At 37.2% G+C, this 27,089-nt stretch overlaps 1 protein-coding gene across 2 annotated transcripts in view; it reads right to left on the bottom strand.

Annotated features, from left to right (window-relative positions):
* The window catches only part of LOC121372679 (proteasome activator complex subunit 4-like), a 114,221-nt gene that overhangs the window by 85,886 nt on the left and 1,246 nt on the right, over window positions 1-27,089 (bottom strand). For both annotated transcript variants that reach the window (XM_041499129.1, XM_041499127.1), the window contains exons 2-13: window positions 23,137-23,277; window positions 22,442-22,558; window positions 17,001-17,045; window positions 16,293-16,442; window positions 14,278-14,341; window positions 13,607-13,681; window positions 13,169-13,288; window positions 12,129-12,221; window positions 11,792-11,850; window positions 8,915-9,121; window positions 5,996-6,182; window positions 2,226-2,315 (exon numbers count right to left, since the gene is read on the bottom strand). In XM_041499129.1, the coding sequence (XP_041355063.1) occupies window positions 2,226-2,315; window positions 5,996-6,182; window positions 8,915-9,121; window positions 11,792-11,850; window positions 12,129-12,221; window positions 13,169-13,288; window positions 13,607-13,681; window positions 14,278-14,341; window positions 16,293-16,442; window positions 17,001-17,045; window positions 22,442-22,558; window positions 23,137-23,277 (1,348 nt within the window). The remainder of the gene's footprint in view (window positions 1-2,225; window positions 2,316-5,995; window positions 6,183-8,914; window positions 9,122-11,791; window positions 11,851-12,128; window positions 12,222-13,168; window positions 13,289-13,606; window positions 13,682-14,277; window positions 14,342-16,292; window positions 16,443-17,000; window positions 17,046-22,441; window positions 22,559-23,136; window positions 23,278-27,089) is intronic.

Here is a 27,089-nt window from a genome sequence, read left to right on the forward strand (position 1 = left end):
CCTCAGCACATTGTTTAATCCTCAGCTATTATGTGTCTAACATATGGTAATTGTGATATTTGGTTCACTGAGATAGAAGAAACCCACTGCTGTCACCAAACAGGCTACTGATCACAAGCAAGGGATCTTTTATCTGCACTTTTCCAGCACAACACCCAGTCTTTAAATATGTCAGTGATGCGGAAACAAAAACTAAAGTGTTCATGGAGGGAAATTGACCTCATGACTAATCAAATCCCACGCAAGTCCTCTACCACTGCAGGAGGTTTCTGCCAGAGAGTAAAACGGGTATGGTACCATACCCAATTTTTTTAGCAGATTTGATGTTTTTAACTTTAATTGTTTGACAAAATTAGTTACTCTTATCATTACTGTATCACTTTCTTAACCCTAACCCTAAACATAACCCATTTTCATACCCCCTGTTGACTGTGGTTGCATTCAATTCCATAGCGCCATACCCAATTTTTTTTTTCTGGCAGAAACATTGCACTGGTTGAAAGTAGCCTTAAATTGGTTTGCCTGTGGGGATGATTCATTGCTCTTATCTTTCATTTTTAACTAATTTTCATGCTTATATCCAATATAGAGTTTAAGCATGCTGTCCTGTGCACACACCTTAGTTATTTGGACTGTCTGTTCATGACAGTGAGGTAAAGATTTGTTGTTAGTGAGAGAGAAGTCGGTGCAGTGGGTGGGAGCTGATACCCGGGTGTGAACCCAGTACATACTAACCGTAAGAACAATAACTTAACCACTACATCAAGGCCGGTCACTTCACCTATAAACCACCACACCACAGGTGAGTGCAACAACCGGGCTACAGATGGCTTAACCACTATATCAAGGCCGGTCATTGCACCTATAAACCACCACACCACAGGTGAGTGCAACAACCGGGCTACAGTTGGCTTAACCACTATATCAAGGCTGGTAATTGCACCTATAAACCACCACACCACGGGTGAGTGCAACAACCGGGCTACAGATGGCTTAACCACTATATCAAGGCCGGTCATTGCACCTATAAACCACCACACCACAGGTGAGTGCAACAACCGGGCTACAGTTGGCTTAACCACTATATCAAGGCCGGTCATTGCACCTATAAACCACCACACCACAGGTGAGTGCAACAACCGGGCTACAGTTGGCTTAACCACTATATCAAGGCCGGTCATTGCACCTATAAACCACCACACCACGGGTGAGTGCAACAACCGGGCTACAGATGGCTTAACCACTATATCAAGGCCGGTCATTGCACCTATAAACCACCACACCACAGGTGAGTGCAACAACCGGGCTACAGTTGGCTTAACCACTATATCAAGGCCGGTCATTGTACCTATAAACCACCACACCACAGGTGAGTGCAACAACCGGGCTACAGTTGGCTTAACCACTATATCAAGGCCGGTCATTGCACCTATAAACCACCACACCACAGGTGAGTGCAACAACCGGGCTACAGTTGGCTTAACCACTATATCAAGGCCGGTCATTGCACCTATAAACCACCACACCACAGGTGAGTGCAACAACCGGGCTACAGTTGGTTTAACCACTATATCAAGGCCGGTCATTGTACCTATAAACCACCACACCACAGGTGAGTGCAACAACTGGGCTACAGTTGGCTTAACCACTATATCAAGGCCGGTCATTGCACCTATAAACCACCACACCACGGGTGAGTGCAACAACCGGGCTACAGATGGCTTAACCACTATATCAAGGCCGGTCATTGCACCTATAAACCACCACACCACAGGTGAGTGCAACAACCGGGCTACAGTTGGCTTAACCACTATATCAAGGCCGGTCATTGCACCTATAAACCACCACACCACAGGTGAGTGCAACAACCGGGCTACAGATGGCTTAGCCACTATATCAAGGCCGGTCATTGCACCTATAAACCACCACACCACAGGTGAGTGCAACAACCGGGCTACAGTTGGCTTAACCACTATATCAAGGCCGGTCATTGCACCTATAAACCACCACACCACAGGTGAGTGCAACAACCGGGCTACAGTTGGCTTAACCACTATATCAAGGCCGGTCATTGTACCTATAAACCACCACACCACGGGTGAGTGCAACAACCGGGCTACAGTTGGCTTAACCACTATATCAAGGCCGGTCATTGCACCTATAAACCACCACACCACAGGTGAGTGCAACAACCAGGTTACAGATTGCTCTTCAAGTCCACTCACCTCTGTGAGATCTTTTCTAACATGTACAGCAGAAGAACAGTCCACAATCGGAATCATCGACACAAACGTGGAAACCATCTGGAATGTCACCTGAAATATGGGATAAAACATTAAAATTCAACATCCATGATTTATAGATTTATATTTCTGAAGACAGTTTCAATATAGAGTGTTATTTTGCCATTACTACAAGAAAATACATCGACAAGACTGATTATGCGAGTATCGGTCATGTGATATAAGCCTGGCTTATCTTGTTTGCGTCAAAACAGGGTTTTTAGGTCAAAAAGAGACAATTCCTAAACATCCTTTTGATTTCATACACAACAAATGTAACACATCTAATAGTAACTGGTTTTTTAATAATTTATTTTAGAATATGAATGGTATTTGTTTTTTGTTAAATTAAAACTTAACTTTAAAATTTTGTCTACATTTATGACAAATATATATATTTTTTAATTATGTGTCAGAAATGGTCTGCAGTCGATTCAATAGACTGTAAACAAATGACATTTTGTCCCGACATCAACAGAACAAAACCTACATATTACTTTATGATTTATAGATTTAAAACACTTTATTGATGTCATGGTGTAATAGACTTGCCTTATTCATGGTACACAATTTGCAAAGGTGGAATAAATATCATTTCATTTGTATATTCGCATCCTGGATCTTTTAATAAATTAATACAGGGCTTCTAGAACTTTTATAAAATACACTAGCCATGGGATCAGTGATTAAATTTTTTTTACTAGCCATGATTAAAAATTCACTAGCCCTACTTTACTTTAAAGCCAATACAATGTTACTAAATAATAGTAATAATCAGATATGTCACCTAAAGAGGGAGATAGAGCTTAAAAACACTAACACTGGGGGGTTGGGATGGGGGTAGGATATTCATATTTACAAAATAGACTTAACTGCAGCATTTGACCACAAAGTCGACCAACACACGATATATGGTAACCAAGCTGTCCTTTTTTTTTTAAAGCAGGGATTCTAGAATTTTATAAAAATCCACTAGCCATGGGATCAGTGATTTTAAAAATATACTTGCCATGATTAAAAATTCACTGGCCCTACTTTAAAAAAATACAATTTTACTAATAGTAATAATCAGATATGTCACCTAAAGAGGGAGACTGAACTTAAAAATCCTTAGATTGGGGTGGACAGAGGGGGCAGGATATTCTTATTTACAAAATATGTAAATGCAGCATTTGACAAGGTGTTTTTTTTACTAGCCGTCAGGCATGGCAATATTAGTTATTTACTAGCCCAACATTGAATATCACTAGCCATGGTAGTTGGGCTACCATAATCTAGAAACCCTGATTAATAGCAAGAACAACATGATTAGATTGTTCAAAAAGATAACTGTAAGAATAGATATAATTGGATACTTCCGTAAGATATCAGTTTGATTCCGTGAAGGTTAGAATGGCAAATAATGCAAGGTTCTAGTCACCATCATTTGCTACTCATCCTGAGCAGGATAAAGTTGATATCTTATGGCAGTAACCAGTTAACTTTATTTATCCGGCAACCACCATTTCTACTGACAGAATATGATGACGGATAAAGCAGTCATATCCTGCTATGACTCATGTCATGTCACATGCATAGCCTACATTCATGGCTGTTAACAAAAGTAAAATGTTGTGACTGAAATTTCAAGGTACAGGGCATTCAAAATGGTAATGTTTTATATGACAATTGTAGTCCACTTTAAAACATGTATTTCTCCCATCCCACACCCTGTTTTTTATTTTTATTGGACAAAAACATTAATTTGATGGGTCCTGCAGTGAACCTATATTAATGGAAATAGTCCTATTAGGCTGACATTTGTTGGGGTGTTCTTTCATAAGCTACGGGTATTTTTTTGAAGTTTGCATTATTACCTGATATTATTTATTTAGGCTTGACCGCCAGCTAATGGACGGCAAATCAAATATTCAAATACATTTACATCGGGTGGCCCTTGTATTATTGTAAATTCATTATGGGAGGGGGAGGGGGTCGTTAAAAATTGGGGTAAAAGCCAATGTCTGATACTGCAATACGCTAATGTGGAATAGTCCTTTGTTGATCTTTGTGTCCATTTAACAATACGTAACGCAAAATCTTGCAGTTTTAATACCCCTCTCCTCTTGTAACGTTTGGTGACCGTGTCATATTTTACTTTGGTGTTTTTAGTAATACATATATGTTAACATAAAATGGCAATGACTGGTTGCATTTTACTTTATGAATTAACATTACGTTGCACAATAATCACCCCCACCCCCCAATTACGTTTTGTCACACATCCCAAAATTCCCACTCTCCTCAGTGCACGTTGCGTAGTTCTCGAATGATCCCATTATTCAATCGTAAATAATAAAGAAGTAACATACCGCTGGTCGGTAAATGTTATATTTGACCGGGTCAACTTTATTAAGTTTCAATATCTATAATACGCAATCTAATAATCTCCCAGCAGAACTATTACATTGTAACAGTGTTCAAACTCGCACGTGCTGTTCGTCACATGATGTGACAACGGGTACGGCCATTATTTCAAAGGGAGTGAGTAGCACATTTAAATTAAAGTGTTTACTGTAGTAACGTTTAGGTTTTTTTAATTACAAAAACCATACCAAAAATGATTTAAAAAAAATAAAATAAAATAATAAAATATTTGAGAAAAAAAGTACGAAACATATGTACATACCTTTTTACAAAATAAGATCGTCTGCTTAAAATAGCATAGCAAATGACAGTGCAAGTCAATACTTTACTTTCTACGTCCGTTCGGACTATATAAATAGCGGATTGGGCGTGTTGCGATAGATCCCAAATATGTGTTAACGCAAATGGATGAATTAAAACAAAAAAATTGTAATCTTCTACCAAAACTGTATTATATCAGACAATGTAGACATTATTACTAAAAACTACGACACAACAGACTCCATCAAAACAAGATGCACCTAATTTGCATATCCAGGTCAGACTTGTTCGTCATGTGTTCGTAATCAATCGGAAAACCAAAACGAAACTTTTTCGATGTCATTTTTAAAAAATATATACTATTAGCTAAATTTGTCAAAATTTTTATGAGTTCAAGTGTTCAGATGAGAGCAACTTTGGGAATCTTTATTGGGAAACCGTTGGGTCGTAATTGGGGAAAAGGTTTGATATTGGATTGGGAATTTATGTTAGGGGAATGGGGCCGTTCACCGGCCCCTAAATGTATGGTAGATTATACCCATCCGATGGGTACCTAAAGGGGGGTCAGTGGGGCAAAGGAAACGGCCGAAGTGATCGGGTTGACATTACAGAAACCAAAAACAGCCTAAGTGATTCTCATTAAAAAATAAATAAAAAATTACTGAAAAAATAATTTCCACAATTTCTCCGACGACGGAAATCCGTCTCACGACAGACAGTTAACAGCCATGTACATTACAAAATCGCTCATTTGACCTCTAGGTCATCGTACAATGTGGCTAAAATAATAGTTTTTCCCCATAATTTGTATGGTCTGTAGGATAAAAATAATAACTACTTAATGATGTCGGATATCTGCTTTATCCTGTTCAGGCTGAATGAGAAATTCCCATCCTTGCCGTCACAGGATAAAGCAGATATCCAACGTCATTAACTAGTTATTCTCTATATAACCTCGAATCCAACAAGAATAGTAAAAAAAAATCATAATGAAATTTTGACTTGTCTTACACACACAAAAAAGAGAAAGAATTTAGTGTGCCTACCAAACACTTCTTAAAGTCGTTAGAATCAATCCCGGGCAGTGAGAGGTTGAGAAGAGGCAGAACGTGAAGCGGGCCGGCTGGGTACCACTTACCAGCCCTCAGCATGGGCCGCACAACTGCCACGATGCAGTTCATACACGCTATCAGCCGGTGGGGCTCTATCAGGGTCTCCATGGCCGGGTACATACTGGAACAAACACAAATACAGTCACTATGTAATACAGAAAGATATTGAGCCGAATTTATAAAGCCTATTTTTCTTAAATGCAAGTGTTTGAGTAGAGTGAAAAATGTACGCATTTATATATGTGCAAGACAAAACAGGTGTTGTAAATTTGGCTCAACATGTAATGAAAACCAAAACAAATCACCCAATCCTTTCAATCACATATGTGCCCCCGTTTTTTGTGGGACTCTAGGCATACCAGTCCTTTAAAAAATTGCCAAAAAAAACCCTGTTGTTTCGTTCAAAATTCTAGTTTTATGTAACCCATTTTTCATTCGTACATTAAATTTAAGAAATAAGTTTACTGGTTGTAATGGATTAAGTAAAATTAAATGAGTCACCGTTAATTTATTTGGTTTAACCCATAAATTGATTACACAAATTCCTATTTTCAAAGACTTGAACTTTCTGAGATCACTACACAATTCTAAACATTATACAGTAGTTGCTAATAATTTTTATTCAAACAACAAATGTTGCTAATTCAAATTTTGAAAACAAAATATTCCCAATTATAGTATAAAGATGAACTTTTTTTTTTGTATAAAGACACCACTAGAGCACATTGATTTATTAACAATTGGCTATTGGATGTCAAACATTGGGTAATTTTTACATATAGTCTCAGGCCTTTCCGCAGGATTTTTTTAAGGCGCTTACATTTTTAGCATCAGTATAACACAAATCAAGCCAAAATAAGAGGGGTAGTGGGTTGAAAACAGTTAAGTGTTTGTCTTTAATCCAGCTAATCATGCTCTTTTTTTAAAAACTTTTTTTTAAAGTAACCCATCAATTCCCCACCCCCAACAATTTCATAATTTGTGCCATGATGTTGCTGTTGATTTTAGCGTCGTGTCGTGTTAAATGCTTGTTGTGATTTCTGCTTGTAAAATACCTAGGCTAAGAATGCCGACTTCACAGTATATTCCATTTATAAAAATAAAAAAAAACGTTAATAAAATTAAAATTTACGGTCTTTTTAAAATCCAGCTAACTTATTAAATGTCACCTCACAGTCTTACATATATATATCTAACATTAACAAATATGATTATTGTAAACTAATTCAGTGTACGTTTAACTGCAATTTGTATAAATACTGCATGTTCATTTTCCGTGATCGCGATCTCTCGACCATAGTTACAAAATTAACAAAGACAAAAGGAAATAAATGAAACTGCTGTTAGGTATTCATTGATGCAAACAACTATTGTTTTTCTACAAATTTACATCAAGATTTACTTCTGTATAATCGTATTGTTCAATGTCCGCAACGAAGCCTCTTGACACGTGGGTGTCAGCTGACTCTGAAGCGTGACGTATATTCGCGTCAAGAGCTTTCCTCGGTTCAGCCAATGAACATTCTTCCTAACGTTCACGAACTATTTGATTGGTGTCCGTCGTGTCCATTTGTTTTAACGTGAAGCGCACAAACCAGTGTAGCGAATGTTTTGTTTTCGCTCGATCTGGCTGAACTCAGCTCTTGGGATAGTCTACATGTCTTTCGGCCCTGAACTGGCATGTGTATTCAAACTGAAACGCATTGTCGGTTTGTTTTTATTACTTTGGTTCAAAGACTTTACAAAGTTAAAATAACAAGTTACAGATCTTCCAGACATTGAATTACCGTCACATTGCTGTCATACATGTTGAATGCATGCCGTTAAAATTAATAATAGTGATTATTAAAATAAACAAACACCATAACGCCTACGCTGTATTCTGGATTTTCTCGTTACCAGTCGCGAGATCGCTATTACCCTAATTGAATATTTGGTATTATTATTATGTTTGAGCTGTCGGATAGATTATGTAACCGTTTGTTCACATCAGAAGATAGAAAATGGTTTAGCCAAAAGTTTAGCCACTTGCAAATTTTATTAGCCTTTTTTTTTTTAAATAATTTTTAATTAGCCAATGGCAGCGCGAGTCTTGGATGTTTTCAGTGTGTGGAAGTTTTGGGATGGGGGTGTTAGGATAGAAATGATTGATTGCCAAATTAACTGTACTTTTAAAAAGTGCTTCACCTATCGTTTATTCAGTTAAATGGTACAGCTGATTCTGTCAATGGGCATCTTCTTTGATCGGCCTTGAAGCTTGATTGCTCGGCACGGGAAGCCCGTTAGGCGTAAGCGCCTTCCTGACGGATTAGCGGTCCCAGTAGATGTGGTAAAATTACTAAACACCAGGTGTGAGCAGACGACTCGTCCATTGTTAGGTATTTAGGAAGTGTTTTACCTGTCCTAGTAATTAGGTGTGCTTGATATACTGGTACACAAGTTGTTTGTAAGAGGTAGTCGACCGCCACGCTCGTACTTGTGAAAATTGTTTTTCTAAAGCACTTCAAATCAAGGCGTAGCGGCAATTGATTTAAGGCGCTTCCACGTCGTCAAAGCGCTTACTTTACGGACCAAGGCGTGTCGGGCCGCTACGCTTAACGGCCCTGGGGAAACCCCTGAGTCTTAGAGAGGAAACCTGCTACATTTTTCTATTAGTAACAAGGGATCTTTTATATGCACCATCTCACAGACAGGATAGCACATACCACGACCTTTAATATACCATTCATGGTGCAATGGCTGGAATAAGAAATTTCCCAAATGGATGCACCGACGGGGATGGTTCCTATACCGACCGCGCATCAAACAAGCTCTTTACCACTGGGCTATGTATTTAAAGATTTTGGCACTCACTGCTCGAGAAGATTGGGCACCATCAGTTCGGGCCTCATGGTAGAGAGGTAGCGGAGGGCGATGGAGGCGTCCTGGCTGCCACTCTTACTGAACATCGCCACGAACACGACCGGCTTGATGCACTCCACGAAGTGACTGATGTCAGGCTCCGTCAGCTTCTGGGATTCAGGAATCGAGTTCTCCCACGATGGCTTGGCATAACGCTCCCTGTAATGACAAAATAACAGTTTATTTTGTCTGAAAATATGCCAGTGCACATGTATGTTTGTCCTGATTTCTGATTAGAAAGACTTTTTGTTAAATACACCAATACATCTAATTTATCATATAATATCTTACATTTTTAGTGCAATCAAAGTATGTGATATTTTTCAGATCACATACTTTAAGAATTTGATAACTTTGCAAATTAGATGACAATTAATCGAGGTCATGGCACTAGGTTTATTGACATTTAAACAAACGTACTTGGGTGACACTCCATAACTGACGTATGCATTCATAGTCATCGAATAAAAACATTTCAATGGCAGTTTTACACTGAAAGCTGTCCAGCGTTCAGAAAACAAAAAACAATAAAACAATAAACAAAAATAGTTTATTTTGATGTAAGGACATCCAAAATGACGTCATTCGAGTTTGACGTCATTTCCATTCAAAAATACACCGCGCCACATATTCTTACGTCATTTGAATATCTAGTAATGGCGGACTGGAATTAAAGTTGCGTGTACAGTTTACAAAAACACATTGTATTAAGCTTGAGATTATATGATAAAGGGATTATTACCCTCGTGTATTTCGGTATCGTCAATATCATATATTAGGAATAAAAATAATGTATTATGCTCACCAGAGGCTCGCATAATACAATGTTTATTCCTAATATATGATATTGACGATACCGAAAAACACTGGTAATAACCTCTATTTATCAAACTTAAAAGATACAAAGTATCTATGTTAGATATTTAAAAACAAAAACAAAATTATTAGGATTGTACTCTTTTTTTTTGCAATCATTGCAAACTTTTAACAGGTTGCATACATCATATACTTCAAATTAAAACATACCATAATACTTGATAAAAAAAAGTTTTAAAATAAAACAACTAAAAATGTGTAGGACCTCGTTTCATGGAATAATATAGCTCTACTAAAGGAATGTGTTGTTTTTGTTGTGGTTTTTGCCACAAAACATTTTTTGTTACTCTATCCCATGCAGGACAGCACAAACCAAACACTTTGAAGTATAAGTCAAGACTTATTAGCTGGGATGTGGAAAACCCAATTGTTCCTTAGACGGCAACTGACCATATGTCCCAAGTAAGTGCTCTCCTAGTAAACTATATGACCCAAGTAAGTGCTCTCCTAGTAAACTATATGACCCAAATAAGTGCTCTCCTAGTAACTATATGACCGAAACAAGTACTCTCCTAGTAAACTATATGACCCAAGTGCTCTCCTAGTAAACTATATGACCCAAGTAAGTGCTCTCAGTAAACTATATGACCCAAGTAAGTGCTCTCCTAGTAAACTATATGCAAGTAAGTGCTCTCCTAGTAAACTATATGACCCAAGTAAGTGCTCTCCTAGTAAACTATTAATCCAAGTAAATGCTCTCCCAGTAAACTATATGACCCAAATGCTCTCCCAGTAAACTATATTACCCAAGTAAGTGCTCTCCCAGTAAACTATATAACCCAAGTAAGTGCTCTCCCAGTAAACTATATGACCCAAGTAAGTGCTCTCCCAGTAAACTATATGACTCAAGTAAGTGCTCTCCCAGTAAACTATATGACCCAAGTAAGTGCTCTCCCAGTAAACTATATGACTCAAGTAAGTGCTCTCCCAGTAAACTATATGACCCAAGTAAGTGCTCTCCCAGTAAACTATATGACCCAAGTAAGTGCTCTCCCAGTAAACTATATAACCCAAGTAAGTGCTCTCCCAGTAAACTATATAACCTCAGTAAACTATATGACCCAAGTAAGTACTCTGCCAAGTATGACTCAAGTAAGTGCTCTCCCAGTAAACTATATGACCCAAGTAAGTACTCTGCCAGTAAACTATATGACCCAAGTAAGTGCTCTCCCAGTAAACTATATAACCCAAGTAAGTGCTCTCCCAGTAAACTATATGACCCAAGTAAGTACTCTGCCAGTAAACTATATGACCGAAGTAAGTGCTCCCCAGTAAACTATATGATAAGTAAGTACTCTCCCAGTAAACTAGTAAGTAAGTAAACTATATGACTCAAGTAAGTGCTCTGCCAGTAAACTATATGACTCAAGTAAGTGCTCTCCCAGTAAACTATATGACTCAAGTAAGTGCTCTCCCAGTAAACTATATGACCCAAGTAAGTGCTCTCCCAGTAAACTATATGACCCAAGTAAGTGCTCTCCCAGTAAACTATATGATCCAAGTAAGTACTCTGCCAGTAAACTATATGACCCAAGTAAGTGCTCTCCCAGTAAACTATATGACTCAAGTAAGTCTCCCAGTGACCCAAGTAAGTGCTCTCCAGTAAACTATATGACTCTCAAGTAAGTGCTCTCCCAGTAAACTATATAAGACCCAAGTAAGTGCTCTCCCAGTAAACTATATGACCCAAGTAAGTGCTCTCCCAGTAAACTATATGACTCAAGTAAGTGCTCTCCCAGTAAACTATATGACCCAAGTAAGTGCTCTCCCAGTAAACTATATGCAAGTAAGTGCTCCACTAGTAAACTATATGACCCAAGTAAGTGCTCTCCTAGTAAACTATATGCAAGTAAGTGCTCTCCCAGTAAACTATATGACCCAAGTAAGTGCTCTCCCAGTAAACTATATCCGTACTCTAAAATGACAGGTATATAATAAAAGATAAGTATTCACCTGTGCAGCCTTCTGATAAAACATTTCGGCAAGGCTGTAAGCAGTGAACTAAGTCGGAGCTGAAAAAAGAAAAAAGATAATAAAATCTCAAGAACAAAAAAAAGAAGCCAAAAATAATCTGCAACTCTTTCATAACAGATAAAGACCAGTTTTGTGGTTTTGTTAAATAAAAGTGGGTAATATTCTTTTGTAGAAGTCCACTATAACTACTTTCAGTTTTGAGGTTTGGTTTTCAGTATACTGAAAAGACATTTTCACAAATTACCTTAGAAACTATAGTAAATTGTTCACAGAAACAGTTTTTGAAAAGATTTAAATAATGATAAACAAAACTTACATTCCACCGACCAACATTGGATGGGTGATAGAAAGTCTGAAGGGCTTTAAACAGCTGAGCTACATGTTCTTGTGCTAGATTATTCGGTCCTCCCTGAAACACAAAATAACAGTAAGTATCAAAAGAAAGGAATGTTTGTTTAAGGACACACCACACATAGTTTCAAGGACAGTTACATCAGGTAATTTATTTACAGGAAAAGAAATACACCAACTTCTGTACCTCAGTCAGCAATGTTTACCAACAAATCAGTAGATTATTTAATCAGCTATTAGGTTACTAAAACAAACTTATATGGAAACCAGACATAATTGTGCACCATACAAAAAAAAAATCTGATTTTACTCGAACACAGCATTGTTAATGGGGTCTGAGAGATGGCTTTCCAGTTAGGGGACACTGTAATAACACGGGACATCATCCCTAAGTTCAGCCAGAAAATAAAAATTGGTAACGGAATATTTAAAAAGCGGAAATCTGTTATATAATGGAAAACAATCATGTCTGTTTAATAAGTGATCAAGGTTGTCATTAATAGATGGCTGCTCGTGATTTTTTCACACCTATTTAATAAATGGGTGTAGAATTATGAAGAATACATGCTGGCCGGGCAACCTAATGTTGGTATTTTTGCATCACTTGTGTGTGTTGATACGCATTTGAAAACTTGTCCATGCTGGTAGTTAATGTCTTGATGTTAATATTTGAAATAAACCAATGAAATTGCAAAATTGTTATGCTTTTCTATCAACTTGTTTCGGTTACAGGACTTCATTTAGCAGACAGTAATAGCCACCTATAGTTTCATTTCTGCATGTTATTTCTATTCTCAATAACATAATAAGATCTCAAAATTCATGTTTGACACTCTCTTACTGGACCTTGCCCTGTTCCCATTCACCTGTGAATAAATATTACTGAAACATAACACTTGCTACTTGTTCACTTCCCAGTCATAACTCTTGAGACTTCTTCCCTGTTCTAATCACATCAACAAAATTATTATATTACTCAGACATATGCTCCTCGTTATTTCTTACCAGCATAGAGACAATCCAGATTGCCGTGGACTGCACCTCGTAACAATGATTAGTTTTGTTGGAGATAACTGGCTGCTTGCCCACTGGGAGATTAAAGCTTCGCAAAAACCGGGTGAAGATCTACAAACAAAAGTCAAAAAATCAGCAAGAATAGCTTGTCATATTAAACACAACTAGAAATGTGTTATTTGTCAGGACAACTTCATAATTCCAGAGAGAGAGAGAGAGAGAGAGAGAGAGAGAGAGAGAGAGAGAGAGAGAGAGAGAGAGAGAGAGAGAGAGAGAGAGAGAGAGAGAGAGAGAGAGAGAGAGACAGAGGCAGACAGATGGACAGACAAATGAAGCAGTTACATCTATGACAAACTGAATACTTTTTAATACTGTAATTAAATACTTGATAATTTCAAAACATTGATGACGTATAGAGATTTAAATTACCATTGGGATGTATGGCTTCCACTCAACATAGCTGATGTTTTCAAAAGTCAATCTGGAGAACAAGTTCACCAAGCTCTGCAAAAACACAAACAAGTCTTCATTTTCACACATCAACGTATGTTTTACAGGAATAACATTCAAATATCAGGCATCGAAATAAGTTGAGAACAGTCTGTCAGGTTACTAGGTCAGAACATCATATTACAGCCAACAACGGTATTTTGTTCTTCTGATTAAACAAACACACCCACATACACACTTTAATTATATACAAGTACTAATAAAATTAGAACACTAATATGAATAACAAAGAATTAGTGTATAATAATAATAATAATAATAAACAAAATGAAAACAATGGTGATCATGTTCTCTTTTACTTAACGTGAAAATAAAATAATAATAATGAGAATCATAAACTTGAAAAAGTTACCAGGTCTGTATCTTGTGGTAACTTGTAAATGGGTTATAAAACACTAAATGGGTTACAAAACACTAAATGGGTTACAAAACACTATGCTTATTTGATGTTAATAACTTGACTGCAGTATTCATTATGTTTCAAAGTAGCAAGCTGCCTATTTAATGCCTTACAAAAAATTAAGCAATTAATCTATGTTTTAAAAGTATTTTAAAAGCAGCTTGGACGTATATCAGAATACATTACTTACATATTCCCACGATGGACCATTGTGAAATGACTCCCATAATTCAATTAATTCCTCAAACCACAATCTGAAAATAAAAATTATTTTAACTAATAATGGAACATGAAAATTACTTTGAAAACAAATGCTTTTTATTAAATTTTAACGATCTGCAAAATAAAAATCTATGTCATTCAACTAACAGGATTCTAAGCCAGTTAGCTATCAATTACAGGGCTCACCCTGGATCAAAAATACTTGTAGCCAAAATATTAGCCAAATGGAATTTTTATTAGCCATATTGAAAATGCTTTAGCCAAATTTGTTTTACGCAGTACTGCATAGAGTATTTATATATGAATATGAAAATGTATCTTTTTCAGTTAATTGTGTACAAACTGGAATAAATAGGAATAACAAAACCTCAATGGGGTTATGGGCAGTTAATATATGACTTCGATTTTTCAGCGGGGGTGGGGTTGGGATGAGGTTAAGCAATATCTTCAGAGTTTGAAGCCAGTACCCCATACCCACTTCTAAGGCCTATAACATTAAATTAACAAACATACGGAGATATGGGGGTGGGTGGATGTTTATGGATGGTGGTGTTTTTTCTTTCTTCACTTTTTCCCAAATAAAAATTTGAGAGCTTTTTTTTATATATAGAACTCATTATTTCTTTAAATAGCAATCTTTATGTTAGTTTAAATAAGTTAGGATTTTGTTGGGTTTTTTTTAAGTGACCCATCAATTCCCCACCCCAAACGATTTCATAATTTGTGCCATGTTGTTGCTGTTGATTTCAGCGTCGTGTTAAATGCTTGTTGTGATTTCTGCTTATAAAATACCTCGGCTAAGAATGCCGACTTCACCACAGTATACTCCATTTATTAAAAAAAAAAAAAAAAACCAAAACCCCCAACAACAAATCCTTTAATAAAATTAATATTTACGGTCTTTTTAAAATCCAGCTAACTTATTAAATGTCACCTCACAGTCTTACAAATTTATATCTAAAACTATCTAACAAATATGATTATTGTAAACTAATTTTATTCAGTGTACATTTAACTGCAGTTTCTATAATTTAAATACTGCATGTTCATTTCCGGCGATTGCGATCTGCATGCGTGCTCTCGACCATGGGTACGAAACTAACAAAGACAAAGGAATAAACAAAAACTGCAGTTAGGTATTCATTGATGCGCATAACTATTGTTTTTCTACAAATTTACATCAAGATTTACTTTTGCGTAATCGTATTGTTTAATGTCCGCAACGATGTCTCTTGACACGCGGGTGTCAGCTGACTCTGAAGTGTGATGTATATTCGCACCGAGAGCTGTCCTCAGTTCAGCCAACGAACGTTCTTCCTAACGTTCGCGAACTATTTGATTGGTGTTCGTCATGTCCATTTGGTTTAACGTGAAGCGCACAAACCAGTCTAACGAACGTTTTGTTTTCATTCGGTCTGGCTGAACTCAGACCTTGAGATGGCCTACATGTCTTTTGGCCCTGAACTGGCATGTGTATTCAAATTGACACGCATTGTTGGTCTGTTTTTATTACTTTGGTTCAAAGATTTTACAAAGTGAAAATAACAAGTTACAGATCTTCCAGACATTGCTGTCATACATGTTGAATGCATGCCGTTAAAAATTAATAACCATGATTATTAAAATAAGCAAACATTATAAGGCCTACGCTGTATTCTGCATGACGCCGCTTCTCGTTACCGGTCGCGAGATTGCTATTACGCTAATTGAATGTTTGAGGTGTCGGATAGATTATGTAACCGTTTGTTCACAACAGAAGACAGAAAATGGCTTAGCCAAAATTTTAGCCACTTGCAAATTTTATTAGCCATTTTTTGTAAAAATTAGCCAATGGCTAATTTGGCTACCGACAGCGCGAGCCCTGAATTACATATAAAACAATGGTCACATCACAAGCAAAACTATTCAAACATTCTGTAAACCTGTAAAAATCCAATCAGGGGTTCATCAGATTAAAGTGACTTGTAGCAAGTCTACACTCACTTGAATCCTCTGTGGTGATGTTCTGGGGGGAGGGCTGTAGGGAGGAACAGTTCCAGATAGTTGAGGGCCTTGATCACAGTGATGTCAAATGGACACAGCAGAGGGCGCCACTCATCCAACATTTCTTGAGTTGACTCGAGGGAGAAATAGCTGTAGTAAACAATGCAATGATTTAAAAGTGTATAACAAATGAATGAATAAACAAATGAAAGAAGGAAGGAAATGTTTTATTTAACGACGCTCTCAACACATTTTATTTACGGTTATATGGCGTCAGACATATGGTTAAGGACCACACAGATACTGAGGGCCACTGTCGCCACTTCATAGGCTACTCTTTTCAATTACTAAATTAGCAGTAATGGATCTTTTATATGCACCATCCTATAGACAGGCTAGCACATACCACAGCCTTTGATGTACCAGTCGTGGTGAAACAACAAATGAACGAATGAACTAACTAATGTACATGCCAGCACAAACAAAAATAAGTTACTGGGTGTCATTTATAGTTGAACTTTTTGCCAAAGAGAAAATTCAACCTGCTATTTAATGATAAAAGCAAGAAGGAAGGAAATGTTTTATTTAACGACACACTCAACACATTTTATTTACCGTTATATTATGTCAAATAATAAAAGCAAGGACACCCTTTAGGGGAAATTCATCCCTACTAACATGTATAATACAAATTAAAAGAAAACTTACGTTCGACATGTACGAACAAGGTTCTTCAAAACACTTTCAATATTTCTGCAAAAAAAATAGAAGAGGATATGGCATAAAAACAATCGTATCATAGTTCACTTAGAACAGACCGAATTTAAAAAGTGACTAAGGAGTTGTTTAAATATTACCGAGAGAAAAGACAATTTTCACTAGGTTCTGAAACTTTTATTGTCATTTTTTTTCAACAATTTAAAAACGTGACCATAAACATGAAAAACTCCCAACTCTGTGCTATAACCAGACTCGTTCACAAAAATTAACCCCAACTCACTGTTCGGAGAATGAATGAATGGATCATGCTTAACGACACCCCAGCACAAAAATAGAGATTGTCTACTGGGTGTCAAACAAGGTAAGTACATCAATATGATGTTTGGAGAATGTCATAACTGAATAACTGATATTTATCACAGTCAACTGCCATTGATTCTTATTTCAAATGCCACTTATTCATATTTTGAATACAACTAATTCTGTTTTGAATATCAGTTATTCTTGACTTCAATACCAGTTATTCGTGACTTCAATACCAGTTAAAACAACTTTGTGTTTCAGTAAGTCCTACTTCTGCTGTTGTATTGTAATATTATCATGTTCTCTTGGCAATTCAATTTTTGCATTCCAGTGACAGTCAAATACTTGTTTATGATTTTCTGAATTATGTGTAATACAGTAAACAGACATCAAAATAAGCCTTATGCCTGGAAACCCATGTACAGGATGCCATAAATTAAAGACGTGGAAACCAAGAGCTTGCTGCTTACGACATATTTATCACATTTACAATCCCCATTATCATTCCTTCAAAAACACACTGATACTTTGTTCATTATTAATATCTCTGTTCTCATTGTATTAATAGTTGTCTGTGTAATATATAGTTAAACAGAACACAATTTATCAAGATTTAGGTGATGGTGTTAGGTTTTATTCAAAACATTTTATGGAGAACGAAGTACTGTTCTCGACTTACTTGATACGACGTAACCTCCTGGTAGCCTGACCAACCGTTCTCCTCTTATATCTTTGCCTGAGTAAATTAATTGTGAAATTAGTTTGTGTGGTTCACCATCTGTTAGTGTTCACCAGGAAAGAGGAGTGATCACACCTGCTAGTCTCCACTCTCTCCTGGCAAGGTTTAGGAGAGCGGCAAATTGATTGCCTTGCCATTACAATATTAATAAATTTTATTTACAACTCCATGTGATTGCTCGCCTAGCCCCAGATCAGGAGAGTGATCTACAGCTCACCTTCACTGTGCTTACTGTGAGCAGGGCTTCTAGATTACGGTAGCCCCACTCCCATATGGCTAGTGATATTCAATGTTGGGCTAGTACATGTAAATAACTGCTATCGCCATGCCAGGCAGGGCTTCTAGATTATGGTAGCCCCACTCCCATGGCTAGTGATATTCAATGTTGGGCTAGTACATGTAAATAACTGCTATCGCCATGCCAGGCAGGGCTTCTAGATTACAGTAGCCCCACTCCCATGGCTAGTGATATTCAATGTTGGGCTAGTACATGTAAATAACTGCTATCGCCATGCCAGGCAGGGCTTCTAGATTATGGTAGCCCCACTCCCATGGCTAGTGATATTCAATGTTGGGCTAGTACATCTAAATAACTGCTATCGCCATGCCAGGCAGGGCTTCTAGATTATGGTAGCCCCACTCCCATGGCTAGTGATATTCAATGTTGGGCTAGTACATGTAAATAACTGCTATCGCCATGCCAGGCAGGGCTTCTAGATTACGGTAGCCCCACTCCCATGGCTAGTGATATTCAATGTTGGGCTAGTACATGTAAATAACTGCTATCGCCATGCCAGGCAGGGCTTCTAGATTATGGTAGCTCCACTCCCATGGCTAGTGATATTCAATGTTGGGCTAGTACATGTAAATAACTGCTATCGCCATGCCAGGCAGGGCTTCTAGATTATGGTAGCCCCACTCCCATGGCTAGTGATATTCAATGTTGGGCTAGTACATGTAAATAACTGCTATCGCCATGCCAGGCAGGGCTTCTAGATTACGGTAGCCCCACTCCCATGGCTAGTGATATTCAATGTTGGGCTAGTACATGTAAATAACTGCTATCGCCATGCCAGGCAGGGCTTCTAGATTATGGTAGTCCCACTCCCATGGCTAGTGATATTCAATGTTGGGCTAGTACATGTAAATAACTGCTATCGCCATGCCAGGCAGGGCTTCTAGATTATGGTAGCCCCACTCCCATGGCTAGTGATATTCAATGTTGGGCTAGTACATGTAAATAACTGCTATCGCCATGCCAGGCAGGGCTTCTAGATTACGGTAGCCCCACTCCCATGGCTAGTGATATTCAATGTTGGGCTAGTACATGTAAATAACTGCTATCGCCATGCCAGGCAGGGCTTCTAGATTATGGTAGCCCCACTCCCATGGCTAGTGATATTCAATGTTGGGCTAGTACATCTAAATAACTGCTATCGCCATGCCAGGCAGGGCTTCTAGATTATGGTAGCCCCACTCCCATGGCTAGTGATATTCAATGTTGGGCTAGTACATGTAAATAACTGCTATCGCCATGCCAGGCAGGGCTTCTAGATTACGGTAGCCCCACTCCCATGGCTAGTGATATTCAATGTTGGGCTAGTACATGTAAATAACTGCTATCGCCATGCCAGGCAGGGCTTCTAGATTATGGTAGCTCCACTCCCATGGCTAGTGATATTCAATGTTGGGCTAGTACATGTAAATAACTGCTATCGCCATGCCAGGCAGGGCTTCTAGATTATGGTAGCCCCACTCCCATGGCTAGTGATATTCAATGTTGGGCTAGTACATGTAAATAACTGCTATCGCCATGCCAGGCAGGGCTTCTAGATTACGGTAGCCCCACTCCCATGGCTAGTGATATTCAATGTTGGGCTAGTACATGTAAATAACTGCTATCGCCATGCCAGGCAGGGCTTCTAGATTATGGTAGTCCCACTCCCATGGCTAGTGATATTCAATGTTGGGCTAGTACATGTAAATAACTGCTATCGCCATGCCAGGCAGGGCTTCTAGATTACGGTAGCCCCACTCCCATGGCTAGTGATATTCAATGTTGGGCTAGTACATGTAAATAACTGCTATCGCCATGCCAGGCAGGGCTTCTAGATTACGGTAGCCCCACTCTCATGGCTAGTGATATTCAATGATGGGCTAGTACATGTAAATAACTGCTATCGCCATGCCAGGCAGGGCTTCTAGATTACGGTAGCCCCACTCCCATGGCTAGTGATATTCAATGTTGGGCTAGTACATGTAAATAACTGCTATTGCCATGCCAGGCAGGGCTTCTAGATTATGGTAGCCCCACTCCCATGGCTAGTGATATTCAATGTTGGGCTAGTACATGTAAATAACTGCTATCGCCATGCCAGGCAGGGCTTCTAGATTATGGTAGCCCCACTCCCATGGCTAGTGATATTCAATGTTGGGCTAGTACATGTAAATAACTGCTATCGCCATGCCAGGCAGGGCTTCTAGATTACGGTAGCCCCACTCCCATATGGCTAGTGATATTCAATGTTGGGCTAGTACATGTAAATAACTGCTATCGCCATGCCAGGCAGGGCTTCTAGATTACGGTAGCCCCACTCCCATGGCTAGTGATATTCAATGTTGGGCTAGTACATGTAAATAACTGCTATCGCCATGCCAGGCAGGGCTTCTAGATTATGGTAGCCCCACTCCCATGGCTAGTGATATTCAATGTTGGGCTAGTACATGTAAATAACTGCTATCGCCATGCCAGGCAGGGCTTCTAGATTATGGTAGCCCCACTCCCATGGCTAGTGATATTCAATGTTGGGCTAGTAAATAACTACTATTACCATGCCAGGCAGGGCTTCTAGATTATGGTAGCCCCACTCCCATGGCTAGTGATATTCAATGTTGGGCTAGTAAATAACTACTATTACCATGCCTGACGGCTAGTGAAAACCCCCAGAGTCAAATGTAGCAGTTAAGTCTATTTTGTAAATATGAATATCCTGACCCACCCCAACCCCCAATGTTAGTGTTTTTAAAACAACTTTGTGTTTCAATAAGTATTACTTCTTACTTCAAGCCCCAATATTAGTGTTTTTAATCTCTATCTCCCTCTTTAGGGATATCTGATTATAATTATTATTTTGTAAAATTATATTAACTTAATGTAAAGTAGGGCTAGTTAATTTTTAATTGTGGCTAGTAAATATTAAAAATCCTAGATCCCATCTCTAGTTGATTTGAAAAAAAATCCTAGAAGCCCTTATGTTGAGGACGTATTTCTGACAGTGTTGGGAATCAGTTTATATTTTATCATCAATCATCAGTTATAATAGGTTTGCACCAACCAACAAAACGTTTGAATACACAATCAGATAGAACTATATGAACAGAAGGAGCATTTGAATTATAAGGATTATGCACCTACATGTACATGTATTGTTTGACTCCAGGGTTTCTAGAATTGTTATAAAATCCACTAGTCATGGGATCAGTGACTTAAAAAATTTGCTAGCCCTACTTTAAGTTAATACAGTTTTACTAAATAATAGTAAAAATTGGATATGTCATCTAAAGAGAAGAGGTATAGCTTAAAAACACTAACATTGGGGTTTGGGTGGGGGATAGGATATTTTTATATAAATAATTTACAAAATAAACTTAACTGCAATATTTGACAAAAACATTTACACTAGCTGTCAGGCATGGCAATAGTAGTTATTTACTAGCCCAACATTGAATATCATTAGCCATGGGAGTGGGGCTACCATAATCTAGAAGCCCTGGACTCTACAAATCATTAATTTTACCTTTAATAACTTTTTTCTTTCTTTTTTCAGTGCTGTACACATGACATTAAACCTAAACCCCAACATATTTACACCAAATCCATCATTGTAGTTAACATTTTCTCACACAATTCATTATGGCTCTTTATCAGGGCTTCTAACATTTTTATAAAAATACACTAGCCATGGGATCAGTGATTTAAAAAATTTACTACCCATGATTAAAAATTCACTAGCCCAACTTTACTTTAAAGTTAATACAATTTTACAAAATAATATTAATAATCAGATATGTCAGCTAAAGTGGTAGATAGAGCTTAAAAACACTAACATTTGGGTGTTTGGGTGGGGGCAGGATATTCATAATTACAAAATAGACTTTAACTGCAGCATTTAACAATTTGTTTTTCACTAGCCGTCAGGCATGGCAACTAATTATTTACTAGCCCAACATTGAATATCACTAGCCATGGGAGTGGGGTTACCACAATCTAGAAGCCCTGTTTATAATCGATCATCACATCGGCTGAGCTCAACCAATCAATTTTCGATTATAATGGATCATAAGAACGAAACTAATTTGCGATATAAAGTTTTTGAAATCTACTCACACAGGGAAAAGCTGAAGACCATGCTGCTCATACTGTGAATATATCACCGACTCTATGAGGTTGTACAACGGCCGCCATGGCAGTTCGAGATCCTCTCTTGACAACAGCTCCTTTTTCCTGAGAAAAACAACAACTCCAGTCAACAAATAACACAAATGAAATACCATCAAATTGCTAGATTAAATTTAACATTTGTAATATGTCAAAAAAACGTATCTCAAAGTGAAAGCCTTGTGAAAATCAAGCTACATTGCCATGTATGTCTAAACTTATTATCAAAATGCATACATATATATTACATAGAGATGATAAAATCCAAGATGTTCACCATTTTAACATTTATGTCATTAATAAGATCATGTCAAAACACGTAATTATAATCCTTGCAGCAATCAACCCACCACTTTTTAAAAACAAAAAGAGGCATAAATGTAGTTGACAAATGTCTAGGCTGCAACCACTTTTAATTTGAAGACCACTCAAGACCTTCACAAAATCAATATCAGCATAACCTGAAACATATTTCTGAAAACTATTAAGATTTCTATAATGATTTTATTTAAAACAAAAAACAAAACATTCATTACAAGGACTGAACATTCAGTAAATAAAAGTGACTGTTAGTGTAATTTATGCAAGCCTCCGCCCCATTTATTTTATTTGTATATAAAACCCTGTCATGGTTTTCAACTTACTTCAGCAGTGAAATGAGCTGGTTGGAAAACTTCTGGACAGTGGAGAGTTCAAGGCCGGGGATGATAATCATCTGATAGAGCAGTTTTACCAGGTAGAGGTGGTCTTCCTTTGAAAACATCAGTCCATACAGTCGAATATACCTGGAGAAAAAAAAATGTCATCTAAATTCACGTTTAACCCATTGCTCAGTTTCTAACACTAAATGCACTCAAGAGGAACAAGACATTTATCCCTCAAGATAGTTCCCCAACTGTCAGTTCATCCCCACTCAGTACAGTAATTCCCATATACATGTACCACTTCACTCCCAGTTTGGACAACATGTACAACGTAATCTGCCAACAAACATTACTAAAATAATGATTCTAAAATGTTTTTGGATTATCTGGGACTAAACAGGTTTCCAGTCATGTTTTGATATGGAGATAAACTGACACATTTTGCAATGGTGAATTAGCATGGGGCAAACTAACCTTGAGAGAATCTAACTGAAGGTGAACTAGCTAGGGTGTAAAATGTCATGAATTCCATTCGAGCCCTTTTCTCACATAGACAAGATCACCGTTAGAGGCTCGAACTAGAGATTGTAGTGCTCACCATTTACTATAGTCTGATGCATCTGCTATCAACTGTGTATAAAACAGAGTGTTTGTCACATTGCATTTGCACTCACTGTTTTTTGTCGACAGAGTGTTAAGATACAATTCCACTAGCTGTCAACAATGAAGTTTTCAACAAGTTGTTCCCAGTTCTTTAATAATGATCTTCTTCCTTTTTTAATTAGAGCACTTAACGCAGGAAACACATTTTTGTTTGGACCATGCTTTGTAATCATGGGAACCCATCGGTAACTGTTTATAAAAAATAATTATATAGATCTATATAATATTTTCGTTGAATAGTCGTACTCGATATAATAATCATGGGAAATGAAATATCGGTTCCATGATTTTACCAACACGCTACCAGAAATGATTGTTTTCGTGAAATATGAAGGCCTGTTAATGACTTGACACTGTATTCATTATCCGACCATATCCAGGGTTAGCTCTGCCACTCATCATACTCGCCAACTGCAAATTTTAAACTCAATTGGCAAATTTTATTTTAATTTGGTGAAATAATTTCTTATAATGATTGGTATTTGTTGGAAAATAATGGTGGGTTTCTGTAATTTTTTAAGTTAAATAGATAAATGGGTGAAATTTACTGCACATCCAGAGCTAGCCCTGCATATCAGATTGTCAACCTTTTTCAAATCGGCTGACCAATCAGTTGCATTTTCTCACAGGAAGTGAATAGCCACTTCAAAAGAGCAGATTGAAAGCGATGTTGAGAGAAATTTAACAAAGAAGACTTCCATTTAAAAAACAATTATAAATACTTGACAATTTGGAGCAACTTGTTAAACATGTAATCTGTAGCTACTGGAATACTGTCTTAAGACTCGGTCGATGAAAAACAATGAGTTCAAGAGCTGGGAGGTATTAAAATTTCTGGTTCAATATCAGTAGTTTTGTGGCGATTTACCTCGGTATCAGTACGGTATTCAGTATTGAAAATATCAAGCAACATTTTCGGTATACCAGACTATAAACACATGCCAGATAAAACCCACCAGCTGCTTTCACCTAAATTCCATACACATTGGTGTTCTTCCTGCTCCATTTTAAGCACCCCGCTACTGAATTTTGCTGCCCTCCTTTATTTTTCTGCACCCACCTCAGCTATTTTCAAATGCACACTTTTTTCCACACACAAAAAAGTGATTGGTCTGCACACTCTGAACATTAAAGGAAACGAGCTGCAGTATGTACAAACACGCAACCGATTAAAAACTTCAGTAGCTTAAGACAGTTACTGAAACGTAATTTAACAATACTTTTTTAACAGCCTCTATTTTGTCCCATACCTGCATCCATTTGTATGTTTGAACTTTGACACACACAATAAAAGTTATATTTTATTTGAGAAATGAAAACATTTATTTTTATTGATTCGGCAATCTCCGATTGAAAAAACACTTATTTGGTGCAAAATTTGTCACATGATACAAAGTCATTCTGTCTTTTGTTCACTAATTATCGTCTGATATTTTGTCCTCAATTACAGATTTAATTGGTTGTAACTGATGATTTTTAATTTCTGTCATTTGTTTATTTAGCAATTCCAAAACTTTTCATTTTGGGAGGAATATCACCGCTTATAAAAACAATGGAAGTGGTAGTGTAGTTCATCATTAATTTTTTTTATCTTGGGTTCCAATAATATATACATCATCTTTACAAAAAGCTGGCGATATCAAAGCGATTGATTCATTCGATGAAGATGGAAATAAAATGAACAGATTTAGGGGGTGACTTTACAAAATCTTCATTGTTTTAATTTTATCCAGTGAGAATACTACACATAGCTGTCTGGTTTTAGGTTAGCCTAGGGTTAGGTTTCGTTGAAGAATACCAAAATAATGTTTATATTTTGCAATCACCATATTGTTCATGTGAAACTGACGTGTTAATTTTGTTCTTAGAAACAGAGTTTCTGTTGGTGCAGTTGGGGAAAATTAACACAGAAGACCATTTGTGCTATTCCATAAATCAAGTTCAGTTCATTAGGTAATACTATATCCCTATGGGCTTTAGAAGCTGTTTGGGTTTAACGTACATGTACATGATTTTTTTGGGTAAATTTGTTGGAAATATGATGTCCACACTCTCTTATTGTCAGCTTGTATGTGTTACTGTAATATCATCAGATAATTTTTTTTATAATGTTACACATGACGGAATATGCTTCAATTATCAATACTGACATTTAGTTATTTTGAGACTTGCTCAGTATGGTAAATCAGTAATGATACCGAACAGTATATACTGCCCAGCTCTAGTGAGTTCACTTGTTAAATATCACACAAATACAATGTGGTTAACTTGGTCACAAGCACACTCAGTTTTATATATAGAAGTGAATCTGAGTCATGCTCAGTTGACGGCAGATGTTACAGTCTACCATCACACTACATGTACATTTAAAGGGACACACCCTAGTTACAGTTATTTGTTAACCATTACGGCGTTGTTTTTCGCTATTAAACCCCATTTTTCACAAATAAAATTGCACTTTACTTACATTTTATTATGTAGAATACACATTTCCATTCACCTGAAGTGCTTTTTGGTAATCCTGATGTTTGCAAAACCACAAAATGCATTTTGTGCATTTTTTCACAAGACGTGCTATCGAGAAAAAAACGTTAAGCAAGCGAGGTCCAATCTATTTTTAGAGGGAATCTTCCTGTGTAACGTCACAGATGGTATACCACGTGACCGTTATTAGAGGCACTGCTTTTCCGTGATCGCGGAATCGCGGACGGAATCACGGAAATACCTATCTGAAACGGAATTCCCGAATTTTTTCCAAAACATTATTTAACTTTAAATAGCGCATTTGATTAATTAAAATTTATTTTTCGAACTAGAAACTATAGACACCGACATCTGCCTGTGCTATGCTACAACACTAGTACCTTTGTATGTTACACCAAATGTTTAATGTAGAGCATCTAGACGTTTTACCAGTCGTGTTTTCTTCGCTTATTCCTGGCGATTTAACGGGAAAACCCGAACATTGTGAGCTAAAATTGTCCGATATTTACTCAAGTGAAAGATATATTATGTTATGTTTACTTATTAATTTTTAACATTTGCGGCATTTCCATATTTCCGATCTCACAAAGGAATGCAGTAGTATGCCAGGCTTTGTTCAAAATAAATTATATAAGGGAAGTGGTTTATAGTGTGATCGTTTGTAATTATTTTCTCGATAATATCGTAAAGAAAACCGAAAATGTCCGAAGTCTGTGTGAAACAAAAAGAGAATTTGTTTAATACTGAAACGGAAAAAAACTGATTTTGTAACATTATGAAACGGTAACAGGAAAAATCTGAAACGG

The sequence above is a fragment of the Gigantopelta aegis genome, chromosome 4, assembly GCF_016097555.1.
Source record: "Gigantopelta aegis isolate Gae_Host chromosome 4, Gae_host_genome, whole genome shotgun sequence".
NCBI classification, from domain to species: domain Eukaryota; kingdom Metazoa; phylum Mollusca; class Gastropoda; order Neomphalida; family Peltospiridae; genus Gigantopelta; species Gigantopelta aegis.